The following is a 22,828-nucleotide window of genomic DNA, read 5'->3' as shown; positions in this document are numbered from 1 at the left end:
AATAAAAATTAGACATATGTCAACTTTTAATTATAAAGCTTGTCTTTATGTAACAGGAAAATGCCAGTGACTTCCATGGAAAAAAATGCCTTTTGTGACATTCCTTCTTTTAATGAATCACAGAGTAAATGAGAATATATTTTTCTTCATATATTCCATTATGATGAAGTAACCAAAATTCCTGTTGTAGTAATTCTTTTTCAGTTTTAAGGAAAAAGGTCCTTCACAAACACCACTAAGGCCTTCCCCCATTACCTTAACGTATCTTATTATCAGACTGAGGTAAATATGTCAAATAAAAGCATTCACATCATCAGCTCAGGTACCACCAAGTTTTTTTTAAAAAATTAAAAGGAAAGGAGGCAAAGAATCAAATGCCTTTTCTTGTTGGGGGCTTGGAAATATATAAACTTATTTTCTAAATCCCTAGTTGAAATGTGGAAATGTAACAACTCAAATTTTGAAGGAGGCTTACGAATTATAAACGAGCATAAATTACCAGTAATTCATGTCGAAACAAATTTGCTAAATATGTATCATGGTAAATTTGCTTTTGATAGTTACAATGCCTCTATCAAATGGGTTAACAGTAAAATAAGCCCTTAACCTTAAAATTTCACTTACCCTTTTTTAGAAGATAGCCTTTCTTCACAATATTTTTATAAAAGGCATCCTTTGTTTTACGACGAATTGTATTATAGATTTCCTTGCCATCCACTGTATCATTGAGGACTTGTTCTTGATCCTAAATTTTTTAAATATAAAATTTCATGAGTTTTTGATGAAAAAGATGTTAAAAGTGTATCAAATTAGCAATCAAAAGTCAGAAAGTGTTCTAATTCAAAAATCTAGATGTATATAACAGATACATTAAGAGAGCTTTTGCTTCCCAAAGAAATTCTCAGAAAGGTTTCTTTATCACATCCCAAGAATACAGATAAGGACAGTAGAGACAGACTTAGAGACTAATCATATGCTACTGCGTGGGTCTTGTGTACCTTGTAAGGATTTTGATCTTTAAATGAAAAGTACAGGGCCAAGGAGATAGCTCAGTGGCTTAAGCGCCTGGCTAGCAAGCGCTAGGTCCTAAGTTTGATCACCAGTACCAAAAATTTAAATAAATAAATGAATAAAAATGTACAACATCCAACTCCCATTCTGAATGGATCCCTCTGTACTGGATACTGGTAAAAAGACAAAGGTAGACTCAGCGAGATGCAGTGAATTTTGGGTGGTGGTTTTATTCTAGATATATTCTGAAGGCAAGAGTTAGCAAAAATTATTGACAGGATAGATATAAAGCATAAGAAAGAGAAAAGGGGAAAGGAAAAGGAAGAGAGAGAGAAAAAAGAGAGGGAAGGGGAACGGGGGAGAAGGGAGGGCCATGGAGGAGAAAAGAGGGAGAAGCAGTCAAAGATGACTTAATGCCTTAACCACGCTGGTCAACATTTCTCAGTCTGTAAAATAATGATACTGATAGTATCATCAAACTCCTGAAAAAACCAAATGATTTAATACATATGAAACACAGTGCCTAAAACACAGTATTCAGAATATCAGGTGTACTGATTGGAGTGTGTTGTCTCAAAAGGCTTCTTTTCCTCTCATTCCTGTCTCAAAGAGTGTCTGCTCTAGGATTCTGGTTTTCCTGTTCCCGCGTCTTAACTGCAGTCTGGGTACACTGGGCCACATTACAGTGGGTGAGCTGATTTTGTCAGTTTAGTTTCATTCATTAGTACAATATGTTAGTAGCCTTGTGCTCATTAATAGAATCCCACGGAAAGGACAGGCTAGTGCTTTGATTCCCCAAATTTTCGCTGCAATTTGCTTTCACCCAGAAGCAGTATAACAGATCACAAAGAACATTTAGTAGCTCTGTGTTCCAATCAACTTCCTGTCTCCTAAGAATGATTTCTAAGATTCTCCCTAGGCAATTTTCAAAGGACAATGTAAGGCTGGCTCAGTTATGAAACCATAACCAAGTAAGGGCAGGCGACTGAGAGCAGCTGAGGGACACCGTGCTGCCTCAGTCTCCAGCTGATGAGCTCACGTCATCTGCTGTCTTGGCCACCAGAGGCAGCTGGGACAAATGTAGGTCAGCGGCTCAGGAAGCAAGTCCCGTCACTCTTAAAGCAACACAGTAACTTCACGTGCTGAAGGCCTGCGGGGCCAGGAACAGAACTCTGCGGTGCAGCGCCTGCCTGGCAAGCACGAGGCCCTGAGCTCAACCCCTTGAGTAGCAGGATGATGATGATGATGATGATGATGATGATGATGATGAAGTAAAATTAAATTAAAATTTGAAAAAAATAAAGTTTATAAAAATTAGTTTGCTAGATGTCATGTACTACTTAATTTTCTACTTATAAAAACCTTTATTTGAAAATTATAAAAACAAATTCTGGATAAAAAAAATTATATGTGAGGACAAATAAAACAGGGATTTATAAAACAAAATCAAAACTCATGCACTCAGTCATCCAAAGTGGGTGAGAATGAGCGCTGAGCAGCAGAGCTGCTAGCCCGACCTGCGACCTGCAGGTGAAGGCCCTCCCACCCCAACCAGACACGGGTTTCTAGCATCCCTGGGGTGAAAGGCAAAACTTCACAAGGATTTTCAGTTAGCAGTGGTTAGGAACAGAGCGGCACGGACAGAAGATGAGGCGCACAGAAATGTCAACCACTCAGCAGCAGGGTAGCCAGGTGAGTGCGGCTGGCCAGGAGAGACAGCCCTCGGCGGATGTTGATGGGTAATGCCTCCAAGGAAACGGAGGAAGGAAAATTCCTAATCACTCCTTTGAAAAAGCTTTTTCTAACCTCAGCTACACTCTTACCCCACCACATTTCAGAAGTACAGTGAGTCAGAAGAAACAGACTAATCACCCTGTGCATTTAGCAGCAACTGCTGAGAAGGCCACCCCTGCTCTTCCCGACGGTATTCACGCCCACCTTCTCTAGGCCCTGTATACCCAGTCCCGCTACTGCCCTACCACGCCTCTGCTTCAGTGTCTTTTACTGGGTTCACAGACATGCTCAGATCCTGTGGCCATGAAACTACAGGCAAATAACGGAAAAGTTCAGATCCCCTGGGCCCTAGGCCTTTTCAGTCCTCTCTCTCTCTTTTCCTTCTCTTTCCCTTCCTGCTTCTCTTTTTCTCCTCTCTCCTCCTTTCCCTCCCTCCCTTGTTCATCCTTCCCTCCCTTCATCTTTTCCTCCTCTTGCCATCCCTCCCTCTTTTTCTCCCCTTTTCCTCCATCCCTCCCCTCCCACTCTCATTTCCTCTACTCTCCTCCCTCTCCCTTTTACTCTCCTCTCTCCCTCTCTCCAGTACAGCTCCTCTGGATGAGTCTGGCTGCTGTTCGCTCACACCATCTCCACCACTCACTGTGACCTGGCCAGCACCCACCCTGCAGCATGGATGACACACTCACAAAGTCTCTTATACTTACTTTCCTGAAAGACTCTTAATAACCTACAGTTTTGAATTTTATCTACATCCAGTTTTAACTGCATGAATGTCTCTATAAACATTACCAAAATGATCCTTAAAACAAAATTCTGGTTATTACAAAGAGAAAAACAACACTGACCTGCATTGGTACAGGTTCCTTAAGATAATACCCTTCAACAATCTGTTCTTTTCGATAGTGATCTATGATGTCCCCAATACTGTTAAAATAAAAATAACTAACAATGACATAATGTATCTCACAAAAAATGTAAACCTTTTAAATTAAATATAGTAAAGCCTATTATTACAAGGGTTATCTATATGAAGGTTCTTTTGCAAAGCACAAAATCTAAATGTGCTAATAGAATCCATTACCTTAACAGCCACACATTTAGGAAAAATATTAATATCTCCAGTACAAAAGAAAGGATTATAGGTCAAAAGACAGGTCGAAGATTGTGAGAGCCCAGTGGACAGCACCACACTCTGTCACCACACGTGAGGAAGGAATCACTGGTCCCCAAACATTTTCATAATTGTTTTTTCTCTGCATGTAACAATAGACAATCAACAAATTCTCCGATATCCCATGAAGTTCCAGGTATGAAAGTAGACTTATGGGTCTGGGATGTAGCTCAGTGGCACACACCTGCCTGGCAAGTACAAGGTCCTGAGTTCGATTTCTGGTTTAAAAAAAAACTGACATACATCTCAGTAAACTAAAACATGTTAAGTATAAATTTGCTTGTGAAATGTGAATTTCTGAAGACATGATGTCCTGTGAGTCCAGTCACGTTCTTAGTATAAACCTAGTGCAGCTATGCCTCTCTTCACGAACTCTAGGTTACTTACTGTGCTGGAGCTTTGAAGTCTAGCCCTCCTGTTCCTTCTCACTACCCCAACTGTTCTCTTTCTGTGGGGTCCCTCCCAGGCCTGTCAGCACATCCCCTTGGCTTACAAGTCAGGGTTGCTTCTCTGCTCATGGGCCTGAGTTCTGCAGTGCAGAAGCATGGGTGCCCTTCTCCTTGATGGACATGCGCAGTTAGCTACAGAGTGTCTTTTATGCAGCAGACAAGTAAGATGTTTGCTAAATTAAGTCCACTGCTAACTGTTTCCTCTACTTCTTAAAAACTGTACATACAGAAACATCAAGGCTAAGTTTCAGTAGTATCTACTTGAAACAGACATAACTGCTGCCTCTCTTAACCAAAAGCCTAATATACAGTTATGGCTGTGTTAATGGGATTTGTTGAATAAGCTTACTTCCTATGTTCAGATCTAAACAATAAATGATAATCAAAGACTATCTTTCTGAGAACTGCTTGATATCTATGTTGAAGTGGAGTATATATTTTCAAGACAACTCTAAAACTTGCCATTTCTCAGAAAGTGGAGTCACATTTTGGCTTTTCTTTTAAAAAACAAAATTAATATTAAAACTAGAAAGAGTAAGACATACAAATTTTATGGGCTGACCATACATGCAGTCCAAGATTTGGGGTCATGGCCAAAGTCATTTTACATCTATCTTCTACAAGAACTCATTGAACAAGTAGCCCAATAATTTTGCATAATTTGAAAGGAAACACTATAAGTATTTTTTGTCCCTATTCTACTAAAGTCATTATAAACAAAAGATATCCTTATGTATTTTATTGTTTGTCTTAAAAATATACTAAGAATTTCCATCTTTGTAGAATACAGGTATCTGCATAAAATACACTCTCCCTAAGGAAGTGTAAGCCAGTAAACAAATTTCTCAACAAGTCAATGTGAACTATTTATCTCGCAAGAGCCTCAATTTGGGCATGAATTCAGTTAATATACACCTTTAATTTCTAATTCCATTTCCCAAATCTCTGAACAGTGGGAAATTCTAATATATCTGGAGGTGATCTCACAGGATATTTAGAACCCGAGTGTAATGCAGAAGCTCATTCAAGCAGCTCATGTTAGGCATGCGCTTGGACCTTCCATCTGACACATGCTAACTGTCTAATGAACCTGGGATTTTTAGTCTTCTAGATGACAACCTTCCAGATCTCTATGTACTTTAAGGTCAAGCTGTAACTGCAAGAAATTCTAATTGGAATGGAGAATTCTACACTGGCATTAAGACAATAGGCAGGCAAAATGCAAATGTTGATTTCATTTGTTTTTATACATCTATTTTGATTTGCTTTTTTTTTTTGAGACATGGTCTCACTATGTCCTTCAGGATGGCTTGAACTGAGAGCAATCATCCTGCATCAGAGCCTCCAAGTGCTGGGGCCATAGGCCCCAATTATCACTATTTTAAAACGTAGGATAAAAACAGTTATAATGTTTGGGAAACCTTTTCATCTAAAAATGAAAAATTACTCTTTTTGTTTTACAAAACACTGCCATTTTACCATATGGTTTCCTCTATTAGTTTCCTAATCAAGCAAATAAAATTCATTCTAAGTCTTGGAAAAAGCAAAGGCTTATTTTATTTTGCAAGTGAAAAGCAGGAACCAGTCATGACTACAAGAAACACCACTCAAAGAAACTTGTTTACAGCTAACACTTGCATAACTCTCAGGTAAAACTTGAGGAACAATTTTTTTCCCTATTACAATGATTCACTAATAAAAAAAATCTAATGTTAAAAAAAGAGAGTATAATTATTTGTCTTTCTTAGATTGTATGTTTTGCTATTTGTGAAGATAATATTAATCAAATTTTGCTACAAATAGCTTGTATAAAAATTTTTAATCACATTATTTTGGAATGAAACAAGTTATTAATTTGTGTTTATACGTGATATTGTCTCAAGAATTCTTAAACATATATAGTACTAAGTAATATTTTAAAATTCAGGAACATCTACATAATTTTTGACTTTATTGTATCAAGATTTTGTTTTTGCCAAAGTAAAAATAAAAAGAAATTATTTATAATTTACCTGTTATAGTATCGGCCTCCCATCATAAACTGATTGTTTGGTGTTGGGCATATTTTAAATCGCTGAATATTTTCATTGGTCCGAAAATAAAGTGAATAATCACCAGGTGTATTATCTGAGGGTCTCACAAGAAAACTGCAGACCTGCCCAACTGTAAAAATAAAGTTGTCAGTTTTATTCCTGAATCTTCAAATTTAAAATAGATGTTAAGTAATACAAAGTACAACGTCCTAAACATATCTAAATTTTCTTTGGGAACACTTTTTAAACATGTTTTCTCTGATTTTCTTGTGAGTCACACCACCCATTTGCTCATCTACAAAGTTATATCTCCATCACATTTAGTTCATAAAAATACACAACAGAAACTTTGCAGCAGTGACTTCTGGTTTATAATGTCCATATGCATCATAACTTGCAAAAAATAGCCACAAGCAGGAAACTGAGGCTAAAACTGCTATATTCTGTTTGTAAATCCATGTAATAGAAACTTATATTAAGTATTTCCATACTACTTTTAGATAAGACTTGCTGATATCTTTAACTGGCAATGACTTAATACTCAAATGCTTTGCCTTTTTTCTGTTTCAGTCTTCATGACAATAGAAAAGATTAGGAACTGACTTGCGGGGGGACCAATAAACACTGAATATCAAGTGTAATTTCTTTCAACTTATCAGTTGCTATTAAATAATTTCATGTTCAATACAAAAAGTAAAACATCTTAAACTGACTAGTCAAGACTTAACTACATAAATAAACTGACTATATAAACACAGGCTAAAATAGAAGTATCAAATCTTGGTAAAAATCCAGGATACTCTCTGTATTTCTTCCACAATATGATAGCACACAAAATTATATATGCATGTGCTGTATATAATGCTCAGATGAGAAAATCCCACCTGATTCTCAAAAGAGCAGATGGACACAAAGTAATGTAAGAAATTAAAGCTTAGCTCCTTTTCAAGTTTATGCACCTAAAACAGGAGGGGTCCATCAAGTACTTGGTAGTACAAATATAAACTTGTATTATAAATTCACTAAAACGAGTATTTTCAGTCCCACCTTGAAAACTTCGGCTTGTCTCTAGGGTTTAGCATGTGGTTAGTATCACTTGCCTTATGGCAATACCATGCTTATATTTTGAACTTGTAGGTAAACAGGTTAAGCACTTCAAAAACTGACTCAAACCTTTGAAATAAAAAGCAAAGTATTAATCTGAAATGCAAACCTATATGTTGTTTTTTTTTGTTTTTTGGTTTTTTTTTTTTTGGTGTTTTTTTTTGGTCCAAATGCCTTCAGGGCAGGTTTGGCTGGCTTGAGTTGGGGATCGAACCACAGCAACCCGAGCCTGACAGCTTTGCTGAAGCAGCCACTTAAAGACCTGAGCTAAGGGGCAGGCCCTTGAAAATCTATATGGCTTAAACCAAAAATTCAGATCACATTTTAGTAATCAGCAATTTTTTCATCATAAGAATCTCATGTACCAAATACATAAACTATCCAACAATTTTTAAACAATTATGATTTCTAAATAAATTATGGATTAAATTGGTATTAGTTCAGTGTTACACATTTCATCAGAACAAACAAGATGGTTTTCATTCTAAATAAACCCAAGATACAAGTCAGTCTCTACTCATTTCCCTATAAACCAAAGTGTACTAGAAAACATTAATACATCTTACAGAAAGCTGAATTACATAATTCCAAAGTGTATAAAGATAATTATAAGAACATTTGTTTTCTATAGATCAACAGCAAATGAATAACAACAGCCTGTAGACAACTGGGTCCTAGTAAACTATGGCATTTGTAAATCAGAAAGCTCAATGGCCATTTAAGAAGAAGCCTGGAAGTGTGGAGCTGCACATATGCAGCAATTTCCTACTCTATCTCCTACCATGAAAAAGGACGCTGCATGTACTCACGAGCAAGTGCACACACGTAAGGGAAAAGAGGAGAGATACGCACAGACATCGAAAACTTCTAGGAAAAGAAACTGTCATTGGGTGTTACACCTAGGAAGGGACAGGCACAGAGAACGGGGTAGAAGATATTTTACTGTCTGGAATGCTGTGCTACCTGTATGTTTTTATTAAAAGCATCAGCCTCTCATCACTGGGCAAGAAATCATAACATATTTAAACATTATTTAGATGCTGACAGCAAATACAGTACATAATAAATAGGTGGCTTATTTTTTTATTTAAATAGACACTGTTAAGAAAACAAGTGAATATAAAAAGTACCTGTCATTAGTAAAGTGTAAGCTTCTTGTTTGGAAATCTTCCCATGGAACCATCTTAAAAGGAGAACAAATTATATATAAAATGAAAATTCCTTTATGCTGTGGTCATATGATCAAAATTAAACAGCCAACATAATTATAATTCAACTGACATATGAAACAGAATAACTGAAGTATTTCACTATTAAATTTATGTTACGTGTATGTACATATTACACTTATTTTCAACATAATATAGAAAAACTAAGGACTGCCAAATTAAAAAGTACTATTTGCATAATTGTTACCAATATAAAAACAACACTGACTTTAATCCTGGTGATATCTAATTACTACATGCTTCATGGTTACTTCTTCTTTCTTTTGGGGAGATCAGAAGTAAAAGAGATAGTACAGGCAGAGCCCACTCTTAAAAGTTGTGTCCCCCTCAAACAGCATTTTTCTCCTATTTCTCTCAAAGTGTTTTTTTTTAAATAACATATGCTATATTCTTTCTCCCAATATAATCAACCTGTTGATGCACACTTTATTAAAAGCCAGCAAATAACACTGACTGATGAGAACAAGTGTATACTAACATTAAGAACTAAAAGAAAAAATAAAGAAAAACTGTGTTAGAGCTAATAGTTTATCAAACCTGAAAAGTATTTTACATTCTGTATTCTCAAGTCAAGCCTTTATGAATTATTATAAATGGCATTATATTTCAAGACACATAGCATTATAAAAACGAGTATTTAAATTTTATCTTCACATAAAATAACTGTTTAAAAAATTAATTACTGGACCAGGGAGATGGCTCAGTGGACTAAGTGCTTCCCTGGCAAGCGCAAGGGCCGGAATTTAATCCCCAGTTCTGCAAAAATAATAATAATAATAATAATAATAATAATAATTGCTACTTATTAAGATCTCTTGCTTGCCCAAGGTATGTTACCTATCTTGCTAATTAACATGTTTTAAAGGCTGACAATTTCTTTACCATTTTGCTACATCTTCTTAGTATCTACCAGTATCTATAATAATTAAGTACAAAATGGAAAGTGTAAGTGCTCTAAACTGAATGTTACAAATTTAGACGTTGTTCACACTGCTTTAAATTACCCACCCGATTACTGGTAACAGTATGAGACTACAACTAACTCTTTACTTTTTCACTTGAATTCTCTTTTTAACAATACTCCAACCAGTAACTCACTAACAGATTTCCTTGTGTTCTCACTACCAAGTACAAATGAGGAAAACTAACCACGCAAGCAGTGCAGACTGCCTCAACAAGTGGTGAGGTTCCCTATGGCCTATAAATACATGGTAATTTAAATAAAATGGTTTAGAGATGTTAACACAACTCTTAACATAAGCTACTCCTATATAAATTTAATCTACAGACAGGGACTGATGAGTTGTAGAAGAAAAAGAAAAAAAAGTTAAGTCATTGCCCCATCTATTCAGGAAAAGAAAAAGATACTAATCATGTAGAGAAGCTATAAAACTAGTGTGGGCAGGAAATACAGAAAGCAGTGTGACAGGGAAGACTACCAATTCTTTAGGGCAAGCACATTCTGGATAGAGGAAGAGAGAACGTGAGATTTTAGATTCAGGGAGCTAAACGTGAGGGTCGCTGCTGTATTAGGTCCTAGTAAGAAGTGAAAGCACCTGAAATGGAGAGCAGTCAGCTGAGGACTGAGAAACGGGACGGAGCCACAGAACCCAGCTTCTCCAGCACAGGAATGTCCCACCTGCTTATCTGCACAAGGAACTCACTGATGTGACTGTGGGTACTTTAAGACACTTCACTGTCATACTCTGTACCCTAAACAAACCAACAATGCAAATCTAGCTTATGCTGCACCCCAAATGAGGAAGAAATCAAAGTCAGGAAAAGGTGAGACTGACTGACGTTAAATAAGAAAAGATTTCCCAATGAAAGTGGGATTTGAACTTCAAACTGAGAAAACTGGCATCTGACCTAAACATTTAAAAATACATCTATAGTACTATTTCAAATAGATTTTAAACTGTAGGTTTACAATCTGTCTTCAAATTCAGGAAGATTTCGGAATAGTAAATTGATATTCTATGTGACTAAGCCACCTTAGGAAAGGTGGAGACCTGCTGGTTTGTTTCCCACAGCCCTTCCTAGCAGCGGTGTGGGTCAGCGGCTGCTCCCCACCACACCTACAGTGCTGATCTCTGAGAGTGGGGAGCATCTCTGCGTTTCGTTATCCTGAGGGAAATGACAATGACCAACATTATGAATGCCTAACCAACTTCATTTGCTTACACTTTGTGACTGTTCCAGCAATTAGAATTTGTAAGCTCTTATATTACAAGGAGGTAGGGTGCAACACACTAATACAATCAGAGGTATAACTCTCACTGATGGTGTTTCTTCCAAGAACAAAAAACAGCAAGAAAAATGAACTCAAAAAATAAATTTTCTTCTTAAGGAAGGGCAGAAAGCTAAGTAAGATGACTGGGAATGGAATTTCTGTTTAATGTGCTTGTGTTCTAAAGGATACAGAAAAAGGACATCTGAGGTAAGCCTTAAATTCCATCCATAAGGGCTAACAGGACTGTTACGAAAGTGTCCTATTCAAAGAAATTACATGAACAGTCAGTAAATTATCTAAATTGGAATTGATAGTTAAGATCTTTTACAGAAAATTCACACATACAAAACCAGTCTTAAAAGATTATTAGAAGTATCTTGATGAATCTTACTAAAGTTGTGGAAAAACTATGATCCTCTGATGAAAACAAAAAAGGAACAAAAAACCCTGAGCTAAAACTTTCCTAAAAGATGGCCAAATAAAGAACTACTATGACTAATCTGTAAGAAAATAAAGAAAAATGTGGGGAATTGTGATATTTATTAATGTTATTAATGTAATATTTATAAGAATGTCTTACCTTGGCAACATATAAGTGGAATATAGGCACAGACCACTATTTATTTAAAAATAAGACCTTATTGCTAAATCCTTAAGTAAATATGTATACATCAATTCTTTAAGTCAAGCAAATTTGCAAGCCAGTCCAAAAGTATTTTAAAATATATTTTGGCCAGTTTCCAATCAGAAAGTTCACAATATATTTGCTTCTTTCCTTTTGATACTTAGCACAAACTCACATTTTGCCTTCATGTGGATCTTCTTCCCGGCCCTAAAGGGAAGACATTAAGACAGTTTTTTATATAAATAACTATTAAAACTGCTAGAAAGTATAGTAAAATTCATTAAAATCGTATCTTCAAACACAGCTGCACAATGCCCTTCACATTGGCATAGACAGGAAAGAGATGACCTTCTTTGAGGATCCTCTCCCATGGGTGGCCCTCTGGCCCAGGGTACCACTCACCTGGCCCAGCTACAGCACAGCACCCATGGCCCTCCCTTTAGCACCTCAGCCCCAGCAGGTCAACTACAGCTGTGCCTGCATTACAGAAGAGCCAAACCCAATGAACCCATGTCTCCAATCAGCCTTCACTGCTTCTGCTGCCCCCGGAGTCCACCCTCCACAGCAGAGGCCCCACTGAACTCAAGGATGTCTTTGCTGACCCACACCGCCTGCTCTCCTGGTGCCCAGGCACTGCTATCCACGTGTTAGTCTATGTTATCTCACAGGAGAACGTACTTCTTGTCACTGTATTTACTAGAACATCCTTTCCCCTCTAGTAATCTGTTACATAAAGCCCAATCCACATCTCCAATGCCCCTCAAGTGAGACATTCTGAGCCCCTGAAAGTTGAGTATTAACTTTTCTTTGAATATAAAGCACATTTTATTATATTTTAAATTTTACTTTACTTCATACTATATTCCAGTCTTTAAAGATATGTTCACTTTATTCATTCCACTACAGGGGCTATAAGCATCTTAAAGGCTAAGCCATTCTGTTCATCACAACCAACTACCACCATAAACTCCAACAGAAGACTAGGTAAAGGTACATACTCTTCACTCAATTTCCACCACAGTGTGCTTAATACAGTATCTAGCATTGGGCTGTCAGCAAATAATGAAGAAAACAAACAAAAAACAGTTTAGCTCTACAAGGATTTACCTCTCTCAATTGGGTCTCACTTATTAAATCAAACTAAAATCACACTAGATAAATGCATACTATACCCAAGGCAGCATGATAAAAGAAATAACTGTACACATCAATAAAACCATCAATGCCCTCTAAGAGAAAAGGTAATGTAATGAAGTATTTGTACATGATATAATGGCATGCTGAATTAAGACTACAGAAACACAGGAGAAAACCGTTGTGCCTAAAGGCTTAAAATCTGGAAAGGAGGTGACATCTATTTTTGAAACAAGGTTTCACTGTGCAGTTCATGCTAGCCTTGAACTCACTTTTAGGCTAGGTTGGCCTCAAACTCATGACTATTGTCCTGCCTCAGCTTCCTGAGTACTGGGATTACAGACCTGCCCCACCAAAACCAGTCCAGGTAACATCTGAATGGAGCTGACAATAAAGATCAAAATTCCCAAGACACTTAGCAGGACAGGAGGTATCTAGACCAGAGAAACATCTATTGCAGGCCTAGTAATACCAGATACTAGCTTGGCAATAGGGACATTCTACTCTGTATGAGAACCAAATCCCCTTTAAGTCCCCTTCCAGAGCACACACTGTGAAGTTAAAATAGAAAGGTATAAATGTGCGTGGAGAAGTATACTGAGAACTTTTGTAGTTCTCAGTACTATTCCTCAAAAGTCTTTGAATCTAGTAACTGAACCAATACATGAAGCATATTCTAGGTGATATCTAGATGATACCAAGTAGTTTTTCAACCCAGAAAGAACGCACTACCAATGAAGCCCACTCAAAGTGTGACCATGCTCACAGATAGTAACCACATCACACTAGCCACTCACATCAACTTGTTAACTTTCATTTTGCACTCCTTCTACAGCATTTATGCTAGGTACCATTTCCTATCTTCGACTGCATTATTATTTACTGTTTTGCAGCAACTGGTGGCTATTTTTCATTTATCCTTATAAAAGTTTATCTTATTCAGTTTGATCCAGGATTCTAAGAGCTCAAGTTCAACTATCCTTTAAGTCCTTTAAACCACCAAGATAGGGAGGACAGTGATGTCGCAGAGAGGGCAACCCACTATAAAAACTCTGGGATGAGCAACACAGCCAGATGGCTGGCATGAGGATTTCTTGCTATGTGGAATAAATACCTCTCCTCCTGTTGGATAACGAATACTACTGAAGGAATACTAGGGCATACTAAGTTACTACTAAATGACTACAAGGGCCAAATGTATCATATGATTTCCTTGACTACTCCTACTTTTCCTTAGGATCAAAACTTTACTTTTGTGAATCAAAATACCCTTGACAAGAATAGGCAGATAGGGCCACCCAGATACCTCAGCAGATTAAGGCACCTGCTTAGGCAGACACAGGGACTGGGGTTTGATCCCTGATGTGCAGTGCTGGCCCTACCCCGGGGTGTGCTGATAGGGCGACTGAGACTGGGCGTATGGCTCGTGCCTGTAATCCCAGCTCACGGGAGGCTGAAAACAGGAGGATCTCTACCAATCCAATCTGTGTAGTGAGACCCTATAGACCCTGTACTAACTAAATATATTTAAAAAATAAAAAATAAAAAGAGGGCCAGGGAGATGGCTCAGTAGAATAAGCACTTCCCTGGCAAGCGCAAGGGCCTGAGTTCAATCCCTGGTTCGGAAAAAAAAAAAAAAAAACAATAGGCAGATAAAAAAATTGATGAAGAATAAAATTTTGGGGCTGAGGAGATAGCTCAGTAGAATAAGCATTTGCCTGGCAAGCACCAGGTCCTGAGTTCAATCCCCGGTACCACAAAAAAATAAATAAAATAAAATAGAATTTTATTTTCTATTGACATATTTCTGGTGCCATAATCAAAGTACACACAGGTTTTGACATATTACCAGATCCAGTGATACAATTTTTGTACCAGAGATTAAACTCAGGACCTTGTGCTTGCCAGGCAGGTGCTTGTGCTTGCCAGGCAGGTGCTTGTACTGAGCTATCTTCCCACTGACCCATGATATAATTTAAAAAACAGGAGCTTTGAGGGGTATTAAATATCACAGAAAGTCACTCCCTCCCACTAGTCAAAAGAAAGGGAAGGGTGGATTTCAAAATCACAATGTTTAATGTATCGGAGTATTGCACTAAGTATTGCCTCTGCAGAGAAAACGCTGCAAATGCTGATCTGCTACCTAAATATGCAAACATATGGCAATTTATACTGTACACTAAGAGGACTACTACTGTATTATGTGGTAGTAACAAATACAAAGGGGATATCCACAATGTATAACCATGTGGTCATATCTGTAATATAAGTCCATTTTCCAAAGTTATTGAGAAATTACATATATTTTTGGGAAACAATCTGAAATCAAATGTACAAACATTTGACAATGCATTATTACTTACATAATTTCATTGATGAGAAAAATATGAAAGAATCCTTATACTTACAAATTAAATATTTTTCATAAAAGAAACTTCTTCACAGCTAACATACTATGGACAAGTTTCAAATTAAAAAAAAAAAAAAAAAAAAAAAAAACCTGGAATTTGACATTCAGAAGGAAAAAAAAACTTACCACCTCTTCTACGAGGTCTTCAACAATAAGGCCTTGCTCATCTGTTCTTAGATTTGTAACCCACATCCATCCATCTTCCAATTCATTATGAACGATGAACATATCTCCTTTCAAGAAACTAAAATGGCCAATTACGAAGTTATTAGAATTAAAAATGTTAAACATGGAAATTTAAATAGTCATATGCAACACAGGAATAATATGATATTGGGAAATTCATAGGAGTATATCAAATACTTTAGATTTTTGTCCTGTTTTGTGGCATTATCTACGACAATAAAGGCCTGTCGTAAGCTGAATCTTAATTCCTCAATGGTAAAATGGGTTTGATAGGGGTTACTGTGTCATCTACTAGGTTATTATTAGATAGAAATTAGAATTTTTGCAAACAGTAATTATATGTTATGAACCTTTTAAGGAATAACCTGCAGGAAACTGATTTGAAAAATTTTAACATTCAGTGTTACAAAGTTTTCTGATGTAGGTTAAATGTAAAATAAAAATACATCACATGTATATAAGATAATGTTCATTTTATGTTAGATAAACATTATTACATAGATGCTTATGTCAGCTAACGTTTTTCTTACAAAAAATATTAGGGGTATTTTTAATCCACCCAACAAGTACAGCATTCTTTCTCTGAAAGTGATACCAAGGTATTTCTAAAATCACCATTTCTTTTAGGTTTCAGAGTAGGAGCACGCATGCAAGGCTGGGTTTCCTCTCACTGTTACCTAGCTGTTTTTGACCTCCACACCACCATGGGATCAAAAAGCTATTTATACATGACAGCAATATAAAATCATCAGTAATTCTTTCTCTTTCTTTTCAGGTTTGAAGAAATGCTTTTTGCACACTGAGAGTTTCCAAACTGGGTGGGTACTACCATTGACCTATACCCATACCCTACCTGTCACATATTTTTGAGTAATTTTCCCTTCAGCCTTACTACTCACAAAGTTCTAGTAAGCATTTTCTTATATACTTGAAATCTTTTTTTCCCCTCGAGCATCTCAAGTTTCTTAGACATATTTCAAAGAATAAAATTTATACACAACACTTCACTCTGTAGTTGAAGCCCCCTATTACACTCGGACTGGTTCCACCATCCTTCCCGGGGTGGCTGGTATCTCCTTGCTGACTGGCACCGGACATTCCCACCTCCTCACATAATCTATTCCTCCCTGAGCCACTGGCGCATGCCCACTGAAGAGCACTCCAGGGGCTGCGCCCGTGGCACAGCAGCAGAGTGCTTGTCGGCCCGCGTGAGGCCCAGGGCTCAAGCCCACATCAAACTCGCACACTAAGAAGTCATCATGATGTATAAAAAGAGACTACATATGTAGAACTAAAACAGAAATGAAAAGGCGTGCATTTCATCTCTTAGTCAAAAAGAGCCAAGAGTTTTTAGCTTTTCTTGTTTTTTAATTTCAAGTTGCCAACTCTTTATGGCACAAAAAACAAAATTAAATACACAGCTTACTAGTTCAAATAAGGTAAAATCAAATGTTTCATTAATTCATTGATCTTCAGATTTTTGCTTTAATAATAAATTCATAGGTATATATGTACAAGTCTAAAAATAAGAAAACTTAATGCACACTTACACCTAAATTAACATGTAAACATTTTGATTCTTCTTTAAATTCCTATCTTCCTAGGTCAGTAGTTCTCAATTGGGATTAAGGAGAGGTTAGGATGGCTTTATAATCTTAAATACTGATATACCGAACACCTTTTACTGTATGGATATTTACTATTGATATGTATCATATAGAACCTAAAGCATGTTTTTAAATATTCACTGATTCCTTTATATTTTATTACATTAAGCAGATGAAAAATAATTATAGCTTTTACAGGTTTATTGATAGTATTTTTGTTGTAATTTTTAAAAAATCTCATGTCTGGCTTAAATGAAAACTTATATATACTCATGTGTTACATTCATTCTGTTACGACAGAATTTTTTTTTTCTTTTTTGCTAAGAAAATCTGTCTTCATATAAATATGCACGTGTAAAAGGGATGTATGTTCTAGTAGCCTTTTTCAGTAACTATAGTCTTCTGTTGCACGACACCAAAAAGTCAACAGAGCTGGAAACTTCTTGGAAGTGAGCTGTACTAAGGAATCTAAAAAGGTATCAAGGAACTGCCTATATGTATTCTAATAACATCCACTGGTCTACTTTGCATTTCCAATCTTCTACCCACGCATAATTTTGTAACATCAAGCACTGATCATTTAGAAAATACTAGTTCACTGAGCTTTAAAGATCTTCTAGCTAACATACCAATATATATTACCAACATATCTCATCCTTTACTATCATCACTAACTACACCAGAGAAGTCATTATTTGTGAGATTTGACCTCTATTTATTTATTCTTACCAGGGTCTCACTACACAGCTCCAACTCATAGTGGTCCTCCTGTTTTCAGCCTTCCCAGTGCTAGGAATACAGGTGTATGCCACCACGCCCAGACTCAGTCCCAGGCTCAGTGCACCTGGGGTGGCGGCAAGACATGCGGTACTCCCTGCACTTGCCTAAGCAGGCACTTAGTCCCCTGAGCTATCTCACTGGCCCCAAGACTCAAACTCTTGTTGACAAGTAATATAGTGTTCCTAAAATTCCAGTTTTTCTTGCTCAAAAGTTCAAATTTTGTTATTGGTAAAAAATATAACAGCTATTTTCACAGAACTATTTCACTTTATATTTCAAAAAGAACATCAAAACACTGGACACTCGTATCCATCCTTCCCTCACTTAAAAATGGTGTGCACAAAAGCAAGAGCAAGTTTAGCTATCAATTCACTGCTTTTTTCTCAAGACAATGAATTCTTATACAAAGCCAAAGTATTTTATATATATTTCCCTTTTCATTAAACAATACTAGAGAGATGCAGTCAACGGCTGATATTTGAAAAAATATTTTAGTGCCTTATTAAGAACATTAAGTGAAACTATTTTTGACCAACTGCAAGTGTGTTATGATGAAGGATACAGCCCACTTTGCCACACTGCCATGACTTTCTGGGCACCAGCAGATTTATCAGGGAATATCTTCCCATTCTCATTATACAAGTTGCAGTGAAAAAAAAGCCAATGATGTCATAATATGATTATGAAAATAAATCTGATCCTATGGAGTGTGATGGTTAATTTATGTGTCAAATTCATTGGGCCAGCATGTCTAGATTAAGCTTTCTTATTGCATTAGGGTGTTCTTATAGAAGTTAAACTGCAACTCAATGGACAGCCCTAGAGTATCCAATCTTCCTACTTCAATGTAGGGGGGCATCATCCAATCCACTGAGTTTCTGAATAGAACCTGGGGTGGTAGAAGCATTCTCTCTTTTCTTTCTTTCCTACAGGCTGATCTGGCACATTTTGTCTCACTTTTATTTCCTGCCCTCAAATTCAATTTCTAGACTTCACAGTTTTTCAGGCCATTTGGGCTTGGACTACTGAAATTACATGAGTGGTTTCCCTAAGTCTCCAGCTAGCAGAAGACAAATACTCAGAACTCAACCTCCTCAGTGGTGAATATGTCTTCTCCACTAGAGAACCTTAACTAAGAGACCCTCTGAACGAGTCTCAAGGAGTCCCAGGTACATGGATCACACTGTGAGAACGGCTGTCTTAGATGACCCCACTGGAAATTTACATATTATCTAAAACTTCTCAATTTGCAGTTCCACACTGTTTTCCTTTATATATTTCTTCCTTTCTCTACATTCTGCCTTTCCACCAAAGATCACAGATAAAGGCATGTCAAAAAATTAAATGAGAAACCATTATTTTGAAAGAAATCATATAAAGATGGAATTACTATTTTGTGATTCAGATTCTTGAATCTTCTATTACTTTATTTCCAAAATTATGTAATTATTCAGAAATGGCCTTAACACTTTACAGATAACAGTTCTGAAAAAAAAATCAGATAGCTTACAGAAAGGCAATACTGCCTACTAAATCACATAAAGAAATGAATTACATACAAATAATAAAATCAAAAAACTATCATGTTCTATAGTTCCATAACATGCTATTCTCTTCTTTTGTTAAAGGGGTTTCACTATGTAGCAAAGGTAATCCTTCCTGCCTCAGTCTCCCAAGCACTAGGATTACAGACATGTGACTCCATGTCTGGGCTGTCTATAATATTCTCCACACTGAAAAGGATTCACACATTACGTAAAACAGAAGCTTCATTATCATCTTAGTTGAGTCATAAATATTACACTGTAATACATATTACAGTATGAATTATAAAGATCACTCTCTGCTATATCAGAGACAGTGTCGTGTCATTGTCACTGCAGTCACCCTGACCCAAATGTTTAATTTTGAATAAACCAACCCAGAGGTACAACAAACCTGATTATTAAAGACACTTTTACTTTGCCATATGCTACTTCCCCAAATTCCAAAAATTTCCTAGTCCAAGAACAATAAATCTTTAATATCAAAGTCTTTCAAATGCCTACACATGATAAATATTATAAAATACCTTATTTCATCAGTCTCTGGTACTTTTGTATAAGGCAGAATAGCTCGTACACGTCTTCTATCTTCTACTGGCTAAAAATAATGGAAAAAGGCTTTCTTCAAAGTCAAGAAAAGTATGTCCACACAAAGGTAAAGCCTAAAAAAAGCCACATTATGTATACCATAGAATCATTCAAATTAATTTTTTCTGCTACTATTAATACCCAGAGCCTGGTAGTCTTTGCTGTTCATGTTTTTATAAAATGTTTAAAGGTATAACCAGTATCTTTTTATCAATAAATGAGTGATCATTTAATACTAAATAAACTACATAAAACATAAATTAACCTAAGATGATGTACGCCTTTCTGCAGTAGTCTCATGACCAGCACCATGAAGTCAGCAATTATTCCTTACACATTCAAAAATATTTGTCAGCCTATAAACATACAGAATTATTTAAAATAGCAAGTTACACAGAATATTACAGAAAAACCTTTTTTTAAAGTTGTCAATTTTGTTCTAACATTAGAACCAGAATTAAAATTTAATGTAAGAAACATTTATTCAATTATAATAAAGATCATACGAAATTGATCAAAAGCAAAATGCATTACAAAAGGGAAGTAAGTTTTAGGGTAGTTCATTTAAATTGTACTTGCCTCTGGTGGTGCAACTGGATAAAGTAGCTTTTCTCCTTTAAGCAAACAAGAAACATGACTGTAATAACCTATTAGGTCTGACAGTGAAGAAAAACGTCTTCCACCAATGTAGTAATCTCCGCACATAGCAATAATCCTATGGAAAGGAAGCAAATGCTGTATAAAGAAAATCTTTACAGCCCATCTTTTCCCATGTGGCCGTGGGGACTGCATCAAGATACCTATGCATGGTAGAAAAGCACTCTCCCACTGTGTTCTCTCCCCAGACACTACAGCTAATCCCACCCCCCAACCGGGGATTGAACTCGGCCCTTGCGCTTGCAAAGCAAGCACTTACTCTACTGAGCCATCTCCCTAGTTCCCCTAGAGCTAATTTTAAAAAACAAGTTCTATCAAGAAATTATACATCTAGAAATATATATTCACTAAATCACGAAAAATTATTTCAAGTTGTTTTTAAGTAAATATATACAGATGTGTATATATAATACATTTAACATGAAATACATACCAAATTTACAGTCTTCAATTATATAATTTAGATATTTAAAAACTGACCCTAGGGCCAGCCAAACAGTTCAGCGGATTAAAGCGCCTGTAAGCAGACTTGGGGGAGGGGGTTCAGATCTGGGGGGCCTGCAGTGCTTGTGCCCACCCCACCCCTGGGGCACACTGAGATGGCAATTAAGACTGGGAATGGAGGTGCTCGCCTGTAATCCCAGCTCTTGGGAGGCTGTAAACAGGCAGATTAGTATGAGTCTGATCTAGTAGTGAGACCCTGAACACCTTGCAGACCCTTCTCTAAAAATATAAAAACAAAACAAAAACTGAACCTTAAATACCTCATCCATATTCCGTACTTAAAAACTAAGCTAGAACTTTTAGTTACAATGTCAAATGTTAAATTTTAATATTATTAAATTGTATGTGAAATCATACCTCAACAAACATGTAAGAAGTTTGATTGTATTCTTAAACCTTATTTTAAAATCTAAAAATTAAAGATGTACATTTTATTTTAAGTAACACTTCAATTCTCCTATAAAGTGAAATTAGATAAAGACTGACTGATTCTGATGCCACACTTCAAAATCGGTGTATCTCTTTCACTGAGATGAATGTCTACAAAGTTCCAAAATGGCAACTGTAAAATGAACGATGGGCACAACTTTTGATCTGTGAAGTGTTTCCTATATTTCTGCTAAGTCACAGTCTACCTGTACTTCTTTATACTTTAAAAGTGATGAACATATTTGGGGTTTAGCAGAGTAAACCAATAAGGTTTACAACAACAACAACAACAAAAAAGTAACCATTTCAATAGTATCTACTCTAAATTGCTGATTACATGATCTAATTAAAAACAAGATATTTTTGTTATTCAAAAGTCACTGGGTCATTTTCCTTTGTGAAGGCAGGTATATTTATGAACACTGCATCAAAACAGCTATACTGTTTGACCCCTAGTAGGAAAGAACACTCACCTAAAGTGGCTGACAACACTTGTCTGGCTAAGAAATGAAAGTACAAAGGACCCTGGCCTCCGGTCGCTCTCTCTTATAAGGTAGCTGCCAGACTTTCCCGCCTGCCGAAGGCGTTCTTCTGCTATAGTTCTGTCAAGTTTTCCATGATACCACCTAGGGGAAAAAGACACAAGATTAGAATGAAAACAGCAACCATAAAATTACCATACTCACTGAAAAAATACTTCTACAAGTTTTAAATATCTACAAGTAATTCAAACATTTACATTTTACTCTGAATCAGTTATAACAAGATTTTTTTTTTTTTAAACTCAGCTGTTTTGAAAACTCTTTAGACTGAGGTCTAAAAACATTCATTTCCTCAGTTTTTCTTTTTTCTATAAATTCAGCTCAATCACCTCATATATGAACCTCCTTTAATTCTTCACATCTCTCTACTCCAGGATTACCTGTTCAAAACACATTACTGCAATCAAATTCTTAGAAGAATAAGATGGATAAATGGAAAGGAATAATAAACACTGTATCTTATAAATATTTTGTCAAACATTTACTACAACAATGCCCACAGAACTCACGAAAAGCAAAACATTTTATTCCATTTCAGTGTTTGTGCTCTTTCACAGAAAAACTGAATGGTGCTGTCTAAAAGGCTGCTATTCTCATCTCCTACTTCAACATGGAGCTGATCATTCCCTTTGATTCCTAGATGATTTCCTTTATGACCACTCAGTGAACTCAGCTTCCCAAGTGCATTTAACAAACACGCAGAGCACATATAGCACCACTGCTCTCTAAGCTAACACGTAAATTAAATGACCTCTACAACTCTAGCATCACCCACGCTTTCAATCCATGCCCGAAGAGACACATGGACTCCAACATACAAAAAGACCAATCATGTTAGATGGCACATTAAACAAATCC

The 22,828-nt window shown here is 36.5% G+C and overlaps 1 protein-coding gene across 1 annotated transcript in view; it reads right to left on the bottom strand.

Annotated features, from left to right (window-relative positions):
• The window catches only part of Rasa1 (RAS p21 protein activator 1), an 86,089-nt gene that overhangs the window by 28,694 nt on the left and 34,567 nt on the right, over positions 1-22,828 (bottom strand). Inside the window, exons 2-10 of the mRNA XM_004640940.2 lie at positions 21,902-22,054; positions 20,418-20,553; positions 19,778-19,848; positions 15,260-15,377; positions 11,765-11,796; positions 8,633-8,685; positions 6,378-6,528; positions 3,591-3,669; positions 625-745 (exon numbers count right to left, since the gene is read on the bottom strand). Coding sequence (XP_004640997.1) covers positions 625-745; positions 3,591-3,669; positions 6,378-6,528; positions 8,633-8,685; positions 11,765-11,796; positions 15,260-15,377; positions 19,778-19,848; positions 20,418-20,543 — 751 coding nt within the window. The 5' untranslated portion in view covers positions 20,544-20,553; positions 21,902-22,054. The remainder of the gene's footprint in view (positions 1-624; positions 746-3,590; positions 3,670-6,377; positions 6,529-8,632; positions 8,686-11,764; positions 11,797-15,259; positions 15,378-19,777; positions 19,849-20,417; positions 20,554-21,901; positions 22,055-22,828) is intronic.

Source organism: Octodon degus, unplaced genomic scaffold (genome assembly GCF_000260255.1).
Source record: "Octodon degus isolate 3935 unplaced genomic scaffold, OctDeg1.0 scaffold00129, whole genome shotgun sequence".
In the NCBI taxonomy this organism is placed as follows: Eukaryota; Metazoa; Chordata; class Mammalia; order Rodentia; family Octodontidae; genus Octodon; species Octodon degus.
Note: the sequence above shows the minus strand (reverse complement) of the source record. Positions and strands in the feature narration are given on the sequence as shown.